At 34.5% G+C, this 19,360-nt stretch overlaps 3 protein-coding genes across 4 annotated transcripts; 1 reads left to right on the forward strand and 2 right to left on the reverse strand.

The window, feature by feature from the left end:
• Window positions 1–769: 769 nt before the first annotated feature.
• On the reverse strand, window positions 770–6,225 carry LOC106119701 (uncharacterized). The gene is made up of 12 exons (XM_013314832.1): window positions 6,024–6,225; window positions 5,271–5,423; window positions 4,931–5,027; window positions 4,512–4,641; window positions 4,339–4,429; window positions 4,017–4,179; window positions 3,393–3,791; window positions 3,203–3,325; window positions 2,920–3,129; window positions 2,502–2,623; window positions 1,455–1,716; window positions 770–816 (listed from the first exon to the last, which is right to left on the reverse strand). Exons 1-12 carry the CDS (start codon window positions 6,144–6,146, stop codon window positions 770–772), a joined length of 1,920 nt encoding a protein of 639 aa, XP_013170286.1. The 5' UTR covers window positions 6,147–6,225.
• A 639-nt stretch (window positions 6,226–6,864) lies between these two features.
• Window positions 6,865–15,637, reverse strand: Sply (Sphingosine-1-phosphate lyase). 2 transcript variants are annotated; one of them, XM_013316574.1, is made up of 11 exons: window positions 15,393–15,637; window positions 14,398–14,535; window positions 13,385–13,600; window positions 12,336–12,544; window positions 11,208–11,441; window positions 10,637–10,846; window positions 10,290–10,410; window positions 9,525–9,642; window positions 8,878–9,024; window positions 8,365–8,488; window positions 6,865–7,895 (listed from the first exon to the last, which is right to left on the reverse strand). In XM_013316574.1, exons 2-11 carry the CDS (start codon window positions 14,531–14,533, stop codon window positions 7,785–7,787), a joined length of 1,626 nt encoding a protein of 541 aa, XP_013172028.1. In that variant the 5' UTR covers window positions 14,534–14,535; window positions 15,393–15,637; the 3' UTR covers window positions 6,865–7,784. The 2 variants fall into 2 exon arrangements, with proteins under 2 accessions (XP_013172028.1, XP_013172020.1); XM_013316566.1 differs by having other exon boundaries at window positions 14,398–14,539.
• A 347-nt stretch (window positions 15,638–15,984) lies between these two features.
• Window positions 15,985–18,732, forward strand: ics (ras suppressor protein 1). Its single transcript, XM_013315010.1, has 6 exons — window positions 15,985–16,213; window positions 16,729–17,019; window positions 17,177–17,259; window positions 17,444–17,558; window positions 17,923–18,055; window positions 18,293–18,732. Exons 1-6 carry the CDS (start codon window positions 16,063–16,065, stop codon window positions 18,378–18,380), a joined length of 861 nt encoding a protein of 286 aa, XP_013170464.1. The 5' UTR covers window positions 15,985–16,062; the 3' UTR covers window positions 18,381–18,732.
• The last annotated feature ends 628 nt before the right edge of the window (window positions 18,733–19,360 follow it).

The following is a 19,360-nucleotide window of genomic DNA, read 5'->3' on the forward strand; positions in this document are numbered from 1 at the left end:
GTTATTTGACAACCGTTATTTTTAACACTTTTTAGATCCAGTTGCAATTTATTTGGAAAATGTTTTTGTTTTTTTTTTGCAGACATATTTCTTATGACAGTATGTATGTGGCGTTTATTTTTTAAATGTGATAACTTCACTTTTGTTAAATCAATCCATCTTGAAACTACCCTATTATAAAATAAATATACGTAGTAATATAATTTTTGTGGTTGGTTGTGGTATTTAAAAAAGTCAACTTGTTCATTCCCATTCCTTTTCAAAACCAAAAACTTATAAGTTGTTCTTATCTAGTTATTTAAAATGATATTACGTTATAACTGTGGTTACAACTGCTATAACATAACTCGACAACGTTAACGGGTCGCGACGGCCGATGACCGGAGTGACGCCGACGTTAGTTACTAACACTGCCCTAAATCTGAACACCTCAATCACCTCAACATAATTATACCGGAACTATTGTGTATACGACAAAGGTTTAACTAGAATTGTGTCACTGACTTTTACATTGTAGGAGACATCGTAAATATACTTTGAGGGTTTTCACATTTGAGGGTGTACTATAAATTAATATTAATGTTAACATGAATTACTATTAATTAGTATTAATTATGATTAATTAATATTGATTAATTATTGTGAAATATCTAACCCGTGCGTAATAAATATAACTCATTCTTAGGGCTGTTTTAAGCTTCATATACTTTCCTATTCCTTTAAACATCGTTTTAAAGCAAAAGTTATTTTAACACTACTTATATTAAAATCAAGTTGCGGGCAAACTGCTCTGTTTCTTGTGGTTAATGAAGAATGCTGTATAAAAATATCAATCAACCACACTTCTTTAATCACAAGCTTTTTGCTTGCTTTGTTTATTTCATCATATACGATTTTTATATAAGGTGGCAAACGAGCGAGCGGCCACCTAAAATCGCTGAAATAGCGAAGTGACCGTTGCCCATAGACACACGCAATTGCATATGCGGTGCCTACCTTTAATCGACTGAGGAGAGGATGCATAGAAAGAAAATATATTCCCTTTCCATGCATCCTCTCATCCGGAAAGTCCACTTCCACTTCCCATCATATCCTTATAAGAAAAAGGGTGGGAAGGGAAAGAGGACTAAATTATGCCTTCGGGACGCACACTCATCAGACTGTACTTGGAATAGCTTCCACTTCACGCCTGTCTTCTGTGTGGTCGTGGTATTTCACCGGGCGAGCCGGGACAATTCGTGCGAAGATGTTAAAGCGGGCTCTACCACTGTTAAAATGTTAAAAATAAATCAATTTCAAATGAATCGTCGGAAATTTTATCGTAACATATTTTTCACTTACTTAAAGTTAATAGTAATAAATATTTATTTTTTAATATAAAAAGTTTAATAATTTCCAAATAAATAAACTTTAATAAATAAATCTAAATTATAAAACAATACAAAAGAAATGACAAAATATTAAGAAATATGACGGTTTGATAGAAAACGCGACGCCGTATTCCGAACCGGAGATAAGACCAAGAGATCTCATATTAGGAATATAACTCAAAAGAGTCTGCAGAACTGTACGTTTTTCACCAATAAGAATCGGTTCTCCTTCAGTTTCTTCATCTTTATCTTTTGGTCCAGGTATAGGCGTTTGTGTTCGTTTCTGGAACATCATCTTAAACCTTTTGAATTCTTCGCTTTGCGTAGTCTTCAGTTCTCGACGTACCTAGTTTTACAATTTTTTTAATTACAATTCTTTGGTGCCAATGGCGCGCTTACATTGCAAAGTCAAGTGTCAGAATGATTAGTGAAGGGACATAGATGTTGACATTTTAGTAAGGCTAATGTTGTGCCAGTACACCGGCACAGTGTCGGATTTCCTTCCTAACATTAGTTTAAATAAAAGTTACCACATTAATTTATTGTTATGTCAAATATCAACGTTTCATTCGCTTTGTTCTAGTGAATTTAAACCCTGTCCCATTTTGCAAATAATTAGGGTCTTTATTTATTCACTGACGGTTGTCGGCGACTTCGTCAGCGCAGAATTAAAAGTAGCCTATTAAATTCCCGCGTGTATTAGCTACCTTCCCGTTCAATTCCGTACAAAATCGGTCCAATCGGAGATTACCCGGAACAAAGACACCATTGAGGAAAGATATACAGACGGACAAGAATTTTAAAAATCATTTTTTCGTCATCAGCAACGATTATACATCACGTGTACGAAATATTTTTTGGCAAATTACATAGAGACACTCTAATTTTAATAATAAGTATAGATATCTATTCTATTTCTTGTATTTCATATGCAATAATACACACACGTACGTCAACGTAGCGTGGGCAGGCCTCCCGCAAGATGGACCGATGACCTGGTCAAGTTTGCGGGAGCGTCCTGGATGCGGGTGGCACAAGACCGGTCATCGTGGCGATCTTTGGGGGAGGCCTGTGCCCAGCAGTGGGCGTCTCATGGCTGAGAAGAAGAAGAAGAAGAAGAAGACTACACACTTTCATGGGAGTAGGTGTTGTCGGTCGAAGAAACATCGGCGTGATGTTGGCTTCTAAAGGTTGTCCGGCCATTGTATGCTCCATACGCATTATCGTCTCTTGCAGCTCCCGCGCTGTTTCAGCTACAAAATCCATAAAAATATAAGTTACTAATTGCTTTATTTAAATAATTTTTAAGCTATTAAACTACTCCATGTTTAAAGAAACTAATTAACTGTGGGTTCCTGAGCCAAAAATCTCTAAACATATCCCTGTCATTTTAAATAAAGATAATGGTCTAAGAAACGCACAGTAAATGTAGCTTAGTATATTTGCGGCCCTCAAAAAATCTAATTATATGTAATCAGTCGCCGTAGAAGCATTTTCGATAACCGTGACTGTTCTGTTTAGTTTGAGCTTGTCGTATACATTCACTTACGGTCTGATAAATATTCTTTAATTAAATCATCATTGATTTCTGAACTATTGTTTTCAATGTTACTTGAATTTGTTAAAAAAAGTTCTGTAGTTTCGACACTTGAATTAGATATTGCTTCTGTTATCTGGTTGCTTGAATTTATTAATATCTCTGTAACTGCTTCGTCAATTTGTACACTAACTTCGCTCGATGAATTCAATATTTCTACATCTGAAAATTGTATAATATTGTAAACATCTTGTCATTTTAAACCGTTTAGTAATATGGTTTTAATTACACACACCTTCTGTGCTATTGCTCGATAATTCGGTCTCATTTGTAAATAGTTCGTCATTTTCTTTTGTAACTTCTTCCATTACTGAGTCTTTTGTTTCTTTCTCTATGACTGGATTTATATCTACAGTATCTGCAACATATATTGTGTTTAAATAAAAGTTTCATGTTTCAATATTCAACTCTATATGTAAACTTACATTTCGTTCTCTTTTCGTCTTCTTCTTTACTTAATTCATACAAGTAATATGCTTTAGGTCTTCCAACAGTTCTTAATTTTCTTCTAGATTTACTATAATTATTCATGTACCTTCTAATTTTCTTTCGCTCGTTTGCAATCCTTTTATTTAATGTATTAAAGTCTTCAAACTTAATTCCCATTTTGCTAACGATTTCCGTGACGTTAATTTGGTCACTTTCTTGTTGATCGTTATTTGACTTTTCCATAATTATCGCTGCTAATTTTGCTACATAGATTTCATCTAAGTTTTCAACATTTTCAAATGATGAATTTCTATCTAATTCCAATACTGTACTTATTATAACGGAATCTTCTATAGGCATTTTATATTCTTTCTTATCAAATTTCTGACTATCATCTGAAATTTGGGCTTCATTTGTAATTTTAATTCTACCAAATTGCTTAGTTTCTCGCCTTTTTATTAGATACATTAACCTACATGTGATGTTGCGAGCACTCTTCTTAACATCATTATTTTTTGCTACAGAGAACATTGTGTGTCTTTTTGAAATCCTGGTTTAAATTTACATAACGACCATAATTCCACCTGGTTCGTCTTCAAATAGCTACAATATATACGTACTGACTGAGCAGAGTCCGGGGTAATGTGTTGCTGGCGAGGTCCGTGGTGGACACAGGCTAGCGGGGCGCGCGACTTGCCACAACGGCTGCTGCGGGCGCGGCCCGCGCGGCGCCATGTTGCACACCAGCCGCTCGACTGTGCGCGGCCGGTCTTGCCACATCGACTGCAAAATACACTCTTTTGTTACTATGCCTTTTCAACTGCCGTTACGCTTTTATTGACATATATTGTCATCTCTCTTATTCTCTTTGAAATAGCTGAAACACTGCAAGTGGTAGGTGAATATTACGCACGAATTAAGCAGTGAAATGTTTTTAATTACCATAAATCTGCTGCGACCACAGCCAACCATGAATGTCTTCGACCACAACATTTGAGCAAAATCACCGTAGTAACTGCTGTTTTGTGAAGGTCTGAAATAAACACGGACAAACAGTTTGTAAATGATGTAGCTAAAGTTCCTTTTGCATAACATAAATATGTTGTATCACTTACGGTTCGAATGAAGAAACGTTCGCCTTGTAGTGCCTGCCCTGCATGTACCACAAGTCTACCAGAGATTCGACGCGCAGGCCGGGCGCCTCGCCCACCACTGACGCCACATTCTGACCCACCGGCAACGAGTCTATATAACACTAACTTAAGTTAATTTTAGTAAATAGTATTTTCAATTTAAACCAATCGGAGGCCAAGCTAAGTCTTCTCCCTTTTCCAGTATTCGAAAAGAATCTATAAATAGAGGTTACTATTCTATTTTAGCGACGTCAGACAGAAGGACGCTATCGCTTGCCACGTTCTTTTCACGGTGTTTCATGTTGCGTTAAAGTACTTCTCGAAATATAGTTTTAATGGAACCTTGGTGGAATTTGTAATAAATCTTCAAGGAGCGAAATAAATAGTTGTAAAAGACTCACACAGATCCCGACAAAGGTCGTGATCTTCGGGGAATTTTGGCGCGGCACACTGGTCGGCCCACATTTGGGCCTCACGCGCCAACTCCTCCACCCACCTCTGTTAATTACACAAGACTAAGTGCCATCAGGTAGACAATGAGTGAACGCCACACGGTTACCCAATAAGCAACCGAGGGAAGTAGACTCTGATTTTCATCGTAGTAATATAAGCATAGTTGATATTTCATATTTATGTACCTACACAATATTACATTTAGCTGGGAGTATAGGGACACGGGCTGATGTCCATTACGCAGCGCGTAGCTGGCTTTTACAGAGACATAAACAATATTGTTAATACCATGTTGAGCATGTCCCCTGCTGCTGGCAGGTTTCCGAGCAGACCGAGCGCAGCGTCATTGCGCCGGTGGTTGAGCCGAGTCAGTATTCGCATCTTCTCCTCCTTGCTCAGGCTTGCTGGCATCAAACCCGTGCACAAAGGCCCTGGACCTTTCTGACACAGACACATTTACCTTTGGTAAATCAATTTATCTAGTGCCCTTAGTTGCTTTAAAGCAGTAGTTCCCAAACTTATTTTGACTACTGCCCACTTTGAGAATAAATATTTTTTTAGCGCCCCCATATTTTCACATATTTAAAAACCACTATAACTTTAAATTAAATTAATTAATTATTGTAACCTATATATGTATATTAACGGAGAATTCTAAACGAAACTTTTACAATAACCCGCAACTTGAGACCTGCAGACCACAAGGGGGCGTTATCGCCCACTTTGGGAAAGACTGCTTTAAAGGGATGATTGGTATTGTACCTGCCGCGTTCCTAGATCCTTATCAATAATCTCACTTAGGGTTAAATGACGATGTGTTTAAAAATTTACTCTGAGGGTAGATTTTATGTAAATGCTCTAGGACAAGAGAGCAAATTTGGTTGTCCTATTAAAAGTAACAAAATTCACAATAAAGTTGTATTGTCGCGTTTTTCTTGATTGTTATACTAAGATTTGTGTGCTAAAAAGGGATGTGGATATCTAAGTCATTTTTTCCGGATTTCTAATCAAATTAACTTTGTTAAAATCGTCTATACTTACAGAATATTGACAAAACGTGTGTGTATCAGTTCCCGCGCACATTGTTGCACCGCAATAATTTATTTTACACGAAACCAGCTTTAATAAATAAGTACAAATAAATAAAAACGGTAAATACCGCATTATTTCGACGTTGTGTTAAATTTTAATATACATTATAAGTAACCGGCGTCGCTTGTATAAAAATTCATATTTTGTCACATGTCAGTTGAACAGAGAATAATTGACAGAACTTCAAGAAACCATAAAGACATTAATACTCTAAAAATCTGTTTTATTTACTATGGATATTTAAAAAAAAGCAAAATAACAGTGGGTTTACATTGTTGAATTTTCGTATGTAAACACGTACTGTGTTACTCAGGTAGGCACTACTTAGTTAATACGTGTTTTAACCTTTCGAGAGCCGGAGATTTGACTAATGGTCATTATGGAAGTAAACGTAATTATAAAATAAAGTATGTACCCTTAAATATGTATAACCAAGACGGTTTTAATTCAATATTGGTATGTATTTTATCGGATAAAAAACGCCTTCGTCAATAAAAGTGGTTTTATTTTAATTATTTATTGAATTTAAACATATGATACAATATTAATCAAATACAAGTAATAACTTAAATTATCTTTGATTAAACAATACGGCTTAAGAAATTGATATTGAAAATACATTAAAAAATAGACTTTATGTCGTAAACATAAGGTATAAAGTTGATTAAAACAATGAAATGATCCAAATAAATGCAAGTACGGAATGAAATAAACAATTATGTACAAAATTTATAATTAAATTGTGCTTAATTTTGATTATGGCATTTGTTATACAATCATCAATTATTTATAACTTAAAAAATATCAATATTCAATTTTAAAACCAAATTAAATAATAGAATATACTTTACAACAACCCTTAATCCAAATAATTAACGCAATAAACTACTGCAGAAATCAAAACTATCAACATATAGACATCTCTCTTTTATTCAAAGAAAATAAAAGAGATGACAATATGTTTCGTAGTATCATTGGAACATCTGAAAGAAAGCGCCATCTATTTTCAATTCGCAGACTTTTTGTTTTCTAATAAATTCCATAGATGTCACTATTTAACATTAGTAATATATTTTTTTCATGGATTAAAGTATGGGGAGAATAACTAAAAGCTGTAAGCAGGTGACGCTGGCGTCAAAAATGAGCTGTCATCTGTCAAAAATTTTAAACGTCATTTTAGTAATAATAATATATTCCCTCTTTTGTTATAAATAATTTGTTAATTATCTCATTATTATTAAAAAAAATTACTTATTTTTGAAATTTTGACTACTTCATACTTTGTATATGGAATAAATTATTTTTTTGTATATCTGTGGTATATTTAGCGCTACTTTTTCTCCCCATTAACATATTTTCTTTTATTTCTTGTTTTGTATTACGTAACAAATATCACAAATAATATTTTGCTATCTTATAATTTAAAATATGAAGAGTAATTGATTTTAGATAAAAGATAAATTTATCTTTACTCTTTGCCATTGTACTTGAACAGTAAAATTCACTATAAATAATTAAATATGACATTCATATAAATTGTTACTTTAAATAACTTTAAACGTCGATATCGATTTCTTTTCTATTACTTATATAACTTTAAAATCTTTAATCAAGTAAGAATAGAAGCCGTCTTAGCCGTAGTTGCGTTACATAACCTAAAAAAATTGCACAATTTTGAATACTTATATATTAATAATTGTTTCTTATATACTACTGGGCTTCAGATGTGGGCAAATAGTACATTGAATCAATGAAGTGTTTCGTGATATCAGATACCAAGCTCCTGTCAGAAATTTCTTGAGCAACGCCGTAGATCGCCATCTGGAAAAAAATCATCTTTTATTCGGCCATAATTATTAAGATACGTCTTTAGCGAGAAGAATAATATTTTTAACAAGCAGTAGCCCGCGACTTCGTTAATGCGAAATAAAATAGCCTAAGTTACTTCTGCACTCATCAGCTATCTTCCAATCCAAGTTTCGTCAAAATCGGTCAAGTCGTTCTGAAGATTACCCGGAACAAACATGGCCTTACGGACCGACAAAAAAATTTAAAAAATGTTTTTTCGTTACCAACTACGCAAATACATCATCATCATCATCATCATCCGCTCACTATACGTCCCCACCGAGGGGCTCGGAGCCATACATCATGTGCACGAATTATTTTTTATTTTCAATATTAGATACAGACACTCCAAATTTATTAATATAGATAGATAAAGCTTATAAAATTATCAAACTTTATATCTGGGGATTTTAGCCTTTAATACATATGTAATAGAACTTACTTTTCCTTGTACTGGTTCGCCGCCGGCAGTGCTCCTGCATTCTGCTGCCACAGCGCGCACATCCTCCACGAAGCGCTGCGCCACGCCCGCCTGTGTGTGCGCATGAGTCACGCAGATGTGCACCCTAAACACATACATATAAGGTACATAATACTATGACTATGGTACATAATACTGTGACAACTCTTGATACCTGAACATATTAAGAACATAGTTGTGGACCCCGTCTTCCAGTAACACTAGATATCCAGATTAAGCTGAACCCTATTATGTATGCACAAATTAACAATTCCGAGGTCAACTTACATTGGTAATTTAAATCTCCGATTGTGAACTCTTACTAATATAACTTTTTCCTTTATGTACCGATCGAAATAAAACATATACTAAATGATAAGTGAAACTTAACATAATACATTAGTAAAAAATCCATATAAATCTACTAAGGTTTATTAGAGATTAGCGCACACAAACGCACAGACAACATGCCAAATAGATATATATGGTACTGACCCTGAGGGGAACTGCAGTGCGTTTAGCGCCCATCCTTTCTTGTGCAGGAGTTCAGCGAACTTGAAGATGTCGAACTGTTTGGAGCCGAACGCCACCACACTGGTCACCGGCTTTCCAAACACGAATAAACCCTCGATCTTACGTATCCTGACAATATAAGAAAATATTATTTATCTATACAAATATGATAAAGCGTAAACACGCTTCTTTGTCACGTCAGCAATCACAGCATATATTTATATAATCTCATGATAAAATCAGTTTTTATTTACTTTTACAAAGTACACTCACGGAAATCCGCTGTGTTCCACTTACAGAAAAAATGCCTTGTTTCCAAAGAGACAAACTTTGCTTTTTCTTACAAATACTTCTTATATACAGACAGAGATTTTTAAATATGTCTGTAAATATGTCATAAAATACCTTTTATGTACAGACATATTTAAAAATTGCGTTCTATTGGATATTGTTCTATGTCGTCTCAATATGCACAAATAATTCAAACTAGCTTTTAAAGTGGAACACCATCAGATTCCCTGATTGTACACGATACAGAAGCAAACATTATCGTGTCTTTACACAAGAAAGATACGAATATCTTAACTCAGATGTTTCTGCAATAGTAACAAACAAAGCGACAGACATACTCTTTCTCTATATATCTGGCTGTTGTGATAATTTCATCAGCCATCTGCACGTAGCGCGCGCGGCCAACGTACATCATAGTGGCCCAGCACGCCGCTATCAGTCCGCCCGCACGGCTGCCTGCGACACAATACATTATTAAAGTCAATAAAAACTAAAAAAAAAACTCTGGTCTATAACATTCAGAGGAAGAATACGAATAAAATGACATAATTGTTCAAAATCGGTTTAATAATTTAGGTTAAACGAGGTAACAATGGGATTGATAGACATATAAAAATAAAACCGTACAGTTTTTACTCTCCCGAGTTAGTAGAGCAATTAATCTTACTAATATTATAAATAAGAAAGTATGGATATTTGTTTAAAGGTAACTTCAGAACGATTGAACGGATTTTAATGAAATCTATATATATATATATATATAAAAACAATTTCGTTAGGTTCGCTAAAACTCGAAAACGGCTGAACGGATTCATTTTATCTTGGTCTTGAAATGTTCGTGGAGGTTAAGGGAAGGTTTAAAATGTGAGGGAAATTCGAATAATTGCCGGAATAACTCTTTAGGAACCTTTTTTTATCCCACGCGGACGGAGTCGCGGGCGACAGCTAGTTTGACATAAATATAGAGTATAATATGTAGTATGCGTATGTATAACATTATCTGAAAGTACACAAAGGAAAGGAAAAAAATATAAAATTCGTGGTGATAATGGTGAATTTGGTGAATGTGGTGAATTTGGTGAATGTGGTGTGGTGGGTGTTACCATTGACAGTGGGCGAGCCGTAGACACCGCCGGGCCACTCTGTGGTGACGGTGTACTGGCAATGCCGGTACTCCGGCTTTCGGTACAGCACCACCGACGTACCCTTCGGAGCGTACCCGTACTGAAAACGATAGCGTACCGATTACATGCAGACTTCGACAGTCCAATTTGGAATAGATCTTCATACATAGACATAAAATAGTCTAATAAATTAAAATGTAATAAATCTAAGAAGGATCCACGCGGACGGAGTCACAGGCGACGACTAGTCCATTTATATAGGTAAATGCGCCCATCGGTTAAGATAGCCTTATTGTGTAAATTCCTAGAAATTCCTAGCAAATTACCTTATGGGTATCAGCAGATATGCTAGCTACGCCTGGCAGTCTGAAGTCGAACAGCGGCACGTCGTAGCCCGCGTCAGGCATGAAGGCAGCCAGGAAACCTCCCAGACACGCGTCTACATGCAGCGGCACTCCGTACTCCTGCGCTATCTCTGACAACGCCGCGATGTCGTCCATTGTACCGTACGGGTAGTTAGGAGCTGATCCTACGATCTGAATCACGTTAACACGTTAACTGCCGACTTGCTTTGCAACGAAATGCGCATACTATGCTCATACGCGAAATTGTGTTCTGTTGTTCATATCATTTTTTTCATTTAACAGTAAGTAGAATCTATTACAATGTGTGTCAAGAGCTTTAACCTTAGCAAATTGAAAAACATAAGTCTTCTTATTATTATAAATGGGAATATTTAGTTGTATGTTTGTTAGAAAGTATCTCCAGAACGGCTGCATGTATCTTGCTGCAACTTGGCACAAATATAGAACACAATCTGAACGAATACATAGGCTAGTAATTAAATTCTATCTTAATTCCGCGCAGACGAAGTCTGATGCGACAGTTAATGCTTACCAAACATGTCCTCCTACCGATGGCATTCCTGACCGCGTCTACATCAACTGTATACGTGTCTGGAGACACGGGCACTGTCACCACGGACAAATTGAGATACTGTGCCGCCTTGTCAAATGCTGAATGTACCGTAGATGGGACCACAATCTGAGGGTTACTGATACCCTTGTTTACTGCCAAATCACGGAATGCCTTACAAGCCATTATTATTGACTCCGTACCACCCGTTGTCACCTGGTTTAAAAAACTCAATCTTACTAATATTATAAATGTGAATGGGTGGATGTTAAATGGTAAAACACAACGGCTACGAATTAAGTTTTTTTTTTAATCCGCGCGGACAGAGTCGCGGGCTACAGTCAATGACAATATCAAGAGGTCATTAGGATTCACAATAGATACGAGTAAGATATCGAAGGACTAATTTTAGTCCATTTCTCCTTAAAGATCTAAAAGGTGATGGAGAGAAAGGATATATCCTTTTTCAGTATGTCTTCTTCTGTATATATTAGTCTTTTCAAATATCTTGGCGGCTCAAGGTCATGTGCGTGAAGCGCAGTGCCCTCCCCCCGCGTCCCTCTACACACCAACACATCTAATAGTGTTGCACAACGACTCGCAATGATGTTAAAAGCCGCTGAGATATTTGAAAATAGATATAGTTAAAGCATCTAACTTATACGTCTAACAGTTGGTTTCTGAAACTAAAATAAAACATATCGTCATCCCTGTCTTTATGTTTTGTAAAACACAGATAGTTGTTTCAAATGGGTATTTTGGTCTCGGTAACCCACGGTAAGTCAACGTTTAGCGGTCATTTAAATTTGACATAGCTTGCTTGTTCGTAGTAAAGTAACCTACTTAGAACACAATGTTCTTATTTCACAAGAACATTTTCAAACAATCGTAAAGTGTAATGATAGGCTATAATTAGCAGGTACTAAAGATAGTGAACATTCTAAATTGTGTTAAATGCAAGTCAATGTAATGACGCGCGTATTATTGTTTACACTAGAAGTGGTATCACAAACAAGGTAATATCCACTTATAGGCCTTTACACAAAGGTAAAAATGCTTCATTTTACTTTGTAATTATAAAATTTTCCATTCTAGAATCTATATACTCACGGTGCCACAGCATTCATCATCGCCATGGAAAAGGTTGACCGCCATCCGGACGACTTCCGCCTCCATCTTGTTAACTCCGGGGAATACGTCGGCATGCAAAGGGTTAGTGTATGCGGTGAGGGCGTACGCGTCACACGCAACCTTAGCTATCTCTTCGCTCAGATGGTACACAGCACCAGATACGCTCCCGCCACGCCAATCATACGTTCCTATGAATATCGCCCATTCAACGAAGAACTTACGATCAACTTTCCATGCAACTTCTATTTTAAGTAGCAGTGAAAGTGTTAATATTAGTATATACCAATAAATATCGTTTTGATATTCGAACTCCATTTAAAGACCAATGAAAAGAATGTTATCCCACTCATATCTTTAACAAATAATTTCTCTAACAAAAATATCGTTCACGATCTCGCTACAGTCATATAACTCATAGGAAATTATACACAACTTAAACTTTTTTTTCCTTGTATCTGTATTTAGCTCTTGTCATCAGGAAACGATTTTCATATGTTTCAATCCTTAATAGATAGGAAGATAATAAACAGATTAGGATTCCTATCAAATAAGACAATTTCTTATCCTTGACTTAACAATGTTTATGTCTTCATTGAGGCCACAACGATATCTACAGGATGTTATAACTATTGCGTAAACATTGATAAAATTATCAACACCTTAATTCGTACGGAAAGGATAACAATTTAAACTAAAGTCATCCTTATTACCATGGTCTTAAAGATAATGATTTTTAATTTAAGGAAAATCTTACTAATATTATAAATGTGAATGTTTGGATGGATGTATGGATGTTTGTTAGAAGATATCTCCAGAACGATTGCATGGATTTCGCTGAAATTTGGCATTGATCGTAGAAAATAGAACATATAGGCTACTTTTTACATTACATTTTTTTTGTCATTCGGCGCTAATTACCATCTAATAAACGTGATAACAAAACTGGTGTAAAACCTTTTTTTTTTTGTCATAAACCAATCCACTGAAATATCACTTGATCCTGTTACCATAAATTTAAAAACACATACCCAGTGCAAGATGATCCTTAATCTCCTCAGAAATCTGTTCAGCTGAGAGACCAGTACTCGGCAGTTCCCGTCTGATTGTCACTCCGGCCAATCGCTTGGTAATATCCTTCTGGAAGTCTTGCTTAATTTCCGCCATCTTTTCTTCAATTTTACGTCTCACCATAGGCACTTGACGAAGCCAACGGAAAAACTCTTTTCTCAACCTTGTAGCAACACCTAATAAAAGACATAAATTATTTTTAACGGCTATTCTTACTAACTTAGTCAGCATAAGGAAATCTTAATATTTATTTTCCTGCAGAGTTATTGAACGAAATAAAAAACTATCGTAAGAGGGAAAATGTTTCATATATCCAGATATAAAAGTTGTATTTTAACAAAACTGTATTCTATTTTCAAAAATTTTTTTTTTGTGCCACCAAATTCCATTAAATTCTTTTTACAGTTCTAAACACCTCTTACCTAGCTGGCTATGTTCAATAGACTACACAATACTGTACGAAGTATTGAAGGCTAATGAACAATAATTGATGGTGCAAGACGTGTTATCAAGATACTAAACAGGAACTAAAATGAGTTCCTATTTACAAATGCCTAAATAAGATTTTTCGAGAACGTGAAGCAAGCATATTTACGCATCGAAAATCAATTAATTAATCAACTTTACAGCATTCAGCGAAAGCAAAAATATGAACTAGAAATAGTAACTTTTGAAACTGATTTTTAAAATGGATGCAAGATAAATAACCCATTTAAGTTAATATTGAAAACAGAAACATTTTAAAGCAATATTAAAATTAAGCTTAGCCTATGTTACTGCAGGATCGGGATCAAGTAGCAATGATTTTTTGGAATCATTCCAGTAGTTTTTGAGTTACTTCAATTCAAATATAGTTTGTTAATTCATTCAAAAACTCTATATATATATATAGAGTTATATATACACATACAATATGTATATTAATATACTACTTTTCCTCTTTGTAATATTGTAGATAAAAACACTAACTTACTCTCTCTGCCATTGTAGAGACTGTGTGCCCAGACAATGGCAAGAACGGATGTTGCTGTCATAGTAGCAACCTGCCATGGTTCCTTGCCCTCGAAGAAACGGTTGATAGCCTTCAATGGCTGCGGACGCTCACTCATGGCTACCTTCATATGAATAGTATAATTATTTACTATATATATTTTAAAAACTAAACCCAACTAACTTAAATACCTAAAGCTAGCTACTCATTTTCTCTTTTAACTTTGGACTGTTAATTTAAAATGCAAGTGTATAGCTGGCTCAAAACCATCCAAAAAAATAAAAACAATGATAACTTTTATTTCATTATTAGTCAAGCGGTTATGAATACATGAGAACACAATGGAAATGACGTAAATTCATACCTTTTTTTATAGTTACCAATACACTGAAATACCCACAAAAAATATTACTCAAAAAAAGTTAATTTAATAATATCTCATATATTACATAACATTTATTCAAGAATATATTTTCCTGATTGCAATATAGTTTTATATTACAATAAAATAAATACAATGTTATATTATTTACAAAGTAATGATAAAAGATAAACTGCACTGCAGGCAATATTTTCAAGATGTGTCATCTCAAGTTCAACTCTTTGTTTCTGACGGAAATGTTATTACTGTTTTTTTTTTATTATTTACTACAGAGTTGTTAAAACAACAATAAAGGAGACCATTGTACTAACTTTGTATGTGATATGAACCAACAATATAAAATAACAACTTTTGGTTAATTAAATGTAATTTTATTACACTTATATTAGATTCCTTACAACATTTTTGAAGCTTTTTGAACATAGGATAGTTGATTATTACGTTGTTTTAATAAATATGCTTTAATATAGACAGTCCAAACAACATAAGACCAACACAAATTTAATTTTCGAAAATTCATTATGTAAGTAGTTAGGTACTCAACTTTCCCCTATTCAGTCGCGAACAGCGATAATAATATAAAAAAATTACTCACCGTCTTCCTTGTAAATACTAGGATAGTAACAAATATCAACAACTATTCTGTAAACTCAAATCACTAAAATTCATATCATAATCATGATTAGCAGATAAGAGGAGTTAACGCTTAATACACTCGTTGTATGTCGTAAGAAGTAAGTACAAAGTAATTAAACAAAGGTCAACATGTAAACCATCCAGGCTAATAATTAAAAAGTTAATTCAAAGTAAATTGATAACGAAACTATCATATAAGGAAATGACAGGTGACACAATTGACTGTCAGAAAGACAGTGACAGTTGTCTCTTCAGCATTACGTTCCGATATACTCAAGTTTCCTCTTTGTTCATTACTTATGAAACGGATTACAAATTTTTGAAAAACTTTCTTTCTGGACAGATTCAAAGATTTGGAAATTTAAAGGAAAATGTTAATTCAATTGAGATAAATCTTAGCGTTTTATATTTTACTTTTGAAAACGAAGTTTTTAAAAAAAATTTGAAAGTGAAATGGCTGAATGCCTAGTTATACTTTTGTCAAATAAAAACAAATAAATCGCGATTGGCGGCTCCATTTTGCTAACAATTTACAACCAATAATGTAATAAAAAGAAATAAAATACTGAGTTGTGATTGGACGAAACACTGAATCTTGCACGAATTCTCGCGCTTGCGCCTACAGCACAATGAGTCACCATCCGCCAGTTTCTTGTATTCCCAATACTGGCAAAATGTCGAAAGCTAAAAAAGTGATTGAAGAAGCGAAAGAAATAAATAATCCTGAGATAGACTTAGTAGATAAAGGAATTTCCAGTCTCGACGAAATACCAGGACTATGTAAGTCGTTTTTCCTTTTACGGTACTCACACGAAAACAAGTTTTGGAACTTGAACTGCAGTTTTGTTTGTTTTTTTTTTTGGATTTCTTATTAGAATATTCAGTTATTCTTATGCTACAACTGCATTACTTAAAATACCAAATGGAAATAGAAATAATTGTAGTTATATGCCAAATAAAATGTTATGAAGTCTTTACTAATTTTAAAGTATTACGAAAATAAACATGATCTAATGTTTACATGACTTCTACCAGATGGTGTACTTTTTTAAATTTTCTCTTCATTATAAGCATTTGTATTCTACCTGCTGCTTTATTAAACTGTAGTAAAGCTAAAACAAAAGTAGTTTAACAAAATTTATTTTTATTAAGGCGTGGCTCTGATGTAATGAGGAAAATGTACATAGCCATTAATAAAGCTATAGGTGATAATGAAACACACACATTCATACTTCCATAAGCGCAAATATGATTGGATCTACAGTAAATATAACTAAATTGTTTTACGTTTTCAGTCACATTAGCCAACATAACAAGGCTTTCATTAAGTCACAACAAGATACAAGTAGTACCCGCTGCTCTTGCCAATCTTATGAACTTGGAAATATTAAACTTTGCAAACAATCATATAGAGGAACTACCAGTCAGTTTGTCTTCATTGCCCAAACTCCGTATTTTAAATTTATCACTTAACCGACTGTATGGATTGCCGAGAGGTTTTGGTGCATTCCCTGTACTTGAAATACTTGATTTGACTTATAATAACTTAAATGAAAAAGTTCTACCTGGAAATTTCTTCATGATGGGTGAGTTATTTACCATTTTTTTATTTAATTTATTAGGGACATTTTAAGTTTGATTGGCGTATCACCACTAACTTAGGGTAGACTCCGAGGCCCCTTGATGGGGACATATAGTGAGCTGATAATGATGATTTAAAGGTTAAATTCTTTTACTTTACAGAAAGTCTGAGGGCTCTTTATTTGGGTGATAATGACTTTGAATATTTGCCACCTGAAATTGGCAATTTGAAGAATTTGCAAATAGTAAGTGATTTAAAAAAAAATATAGTCTTGTTGGCTACTACCATAACCTATAAACATAGTCGGCATATTGGATTGTGTACATAAAACTTAATATAGTTTAGTAATTGTAAAAAAATTAACATAGATTGTAAATAACCTAGACTGACTGACTGTGTTTAAATATAAACATTTATTATATTTTCAGCTCTCGATGCGCGAGAACGACTTGATCGAGGTACCGCGTGAGCTTAGCCAGCTGTCTCGTCTCCGTGAGTTGCATTTGCAAGGCAACCGTTTAGTGGTGCTTCCACCGGAGATTGGTAAGACTGCTTATTCTTTGTTTTTAGTCAACTTCATTTCTTATGTTAAGTTGTTACTTTTTTCCTATGCGAAACTTTGTTTACTGAATGTATATTAACTCTTTATAAGTCATAAAATTTAATGTAGAAATTTTATTTGTACTGTGACTAATGTCTGATGGACCAAGAACAATGATAATACAAAACTATTATAAGAAAGCTAATATCATACACAATCTTATTAATATGGTATGAAAGGCTGGAAACAAAAAACCCAAAGTAGACCAACTTGGAGAAATTGAGTGGAAAAAACTCGAGCCCACCAATGGCTATAGTGCCCGAAATGATTGTGATGAAAAACTAATAAATATTGTAATTAATACAGGTTCCCTAGATCTAGTTGGCAATAAGTCTGTGCTGAGATTGGAGGGCAACTTCTGGGTGCCGCCGATTGAAGACCAGCTGAAGCTTGGACCCTCACATGTTGTCGACTATCTACGATCTGAGACATATAGAGTGTGAGTACCTTTAAAATTTAATCATTTTTTGTATAGCTTTATAGACTAACATTATTAAAACGAATTTTTTACTTTCTGTCTGTCTGAAAGGCCGTTTATTCTGGGAACAGCTCAATCTATTTTGACAGATGTTTGATGAGAAGATAGCTAATGCTTCTAGGCATGGTATAGGCATTTTGTTTGCTGCGCTGAGTCGTGGGCGACGGCTAGTATGTCATACATTTGTGGTTTTTTCAGTCTGTACAGCCGTCACATGTCTGCGAAGCCTCCACCGCCGCCGCAAACACTGGACAAGAGCAAGAAGGCCAGTCGTGCTCGCTCCTAGTGTAAATAGAAGTGCCATACTACAAATGAGCTTCCCTGCTGTAGCATTTGTTGCGTTATATTTGGCATGTTTACCCGCCACGTGTAAACCGGTGTGTGCCGGTCCAAAGGTCTGACATCAACTGACGCCCCCTCTCTCCGGCATGTAACAAACAACAGTACATTTATGCAAACTCTACACCTGCTAATACATTGAAAATTATATATCTGTATGAATTTTACAGCAGTGGAAACCCATGGTTACATAACTGCCTAATTAAATGTAATGTATTAAATTATTAATTTATGTTAATGTTTTACAAGATCTAATGAAATTACTAAGCATTTAAAACACAAAAGAGTTTGTTTATATTTGATGTTTGAGAAAATTATTAGAAAAATTCTTTGTCACTGGACCAGTGTGATTGACTATGGCCTAATCATCCCTAACTAGGTAGGTTCCAAGCCCCTCGGTGGGTGTGCTGATGATGTCATGATGATGAAGTCTAATGCTAAGATATTTTTATAGAATATTATTGCTTGTTAATTGTTTAATCTCAATCAGTATAATTATTTGTAAAATATATGTAAAAGTCTAAGAATAATCGAGACAGACAACACAAATGAGTTTAGTCATTACCTATAATGTTTGAAACTAGCTTGCTTTTTAGCTTTTTTTCTGTTTCAGTATAAAAAAAAATAAGTAATTGGCTCACCATTTGACTTATTTGAATATTCAAGTTCAATAAAAAAGTGGATGGTGTTGCTTTCTCTGTCTAACCCAATTGGGTTAAGACTGTACTCCTAAAACTACGGTCAATTTTAGTTATAAGTAATATTTTACTAATATACAAAAAAAAAGAAAAAACTAAAGAGTTTTTATATAGACATTAAAACTAATAAAAAAAATATTTTGTATGAAAAAATATTTTTATTCATTAACAATACTAATAAAACATCACACACGTTATAAAAAAGTATAAAAGTCAAATCACCAGATGC

This window comes from Papilio xuthus, unplaced genomic scaffold (genome assembly GCF_000836235.2).
Source record: "Papilio xuthus unplaced genomic scaffold, Pxut_1.1 DF829129.1, whole genome shotgun sequence".
In the NCBI taxonomy this organism is placed as follows: domain Eukaryota; kingdom Metazoa; phylum Arthropoda; class Insecta; order Lepidoptera; family Papilionidae; genus Papilio; species Papilio xuthus.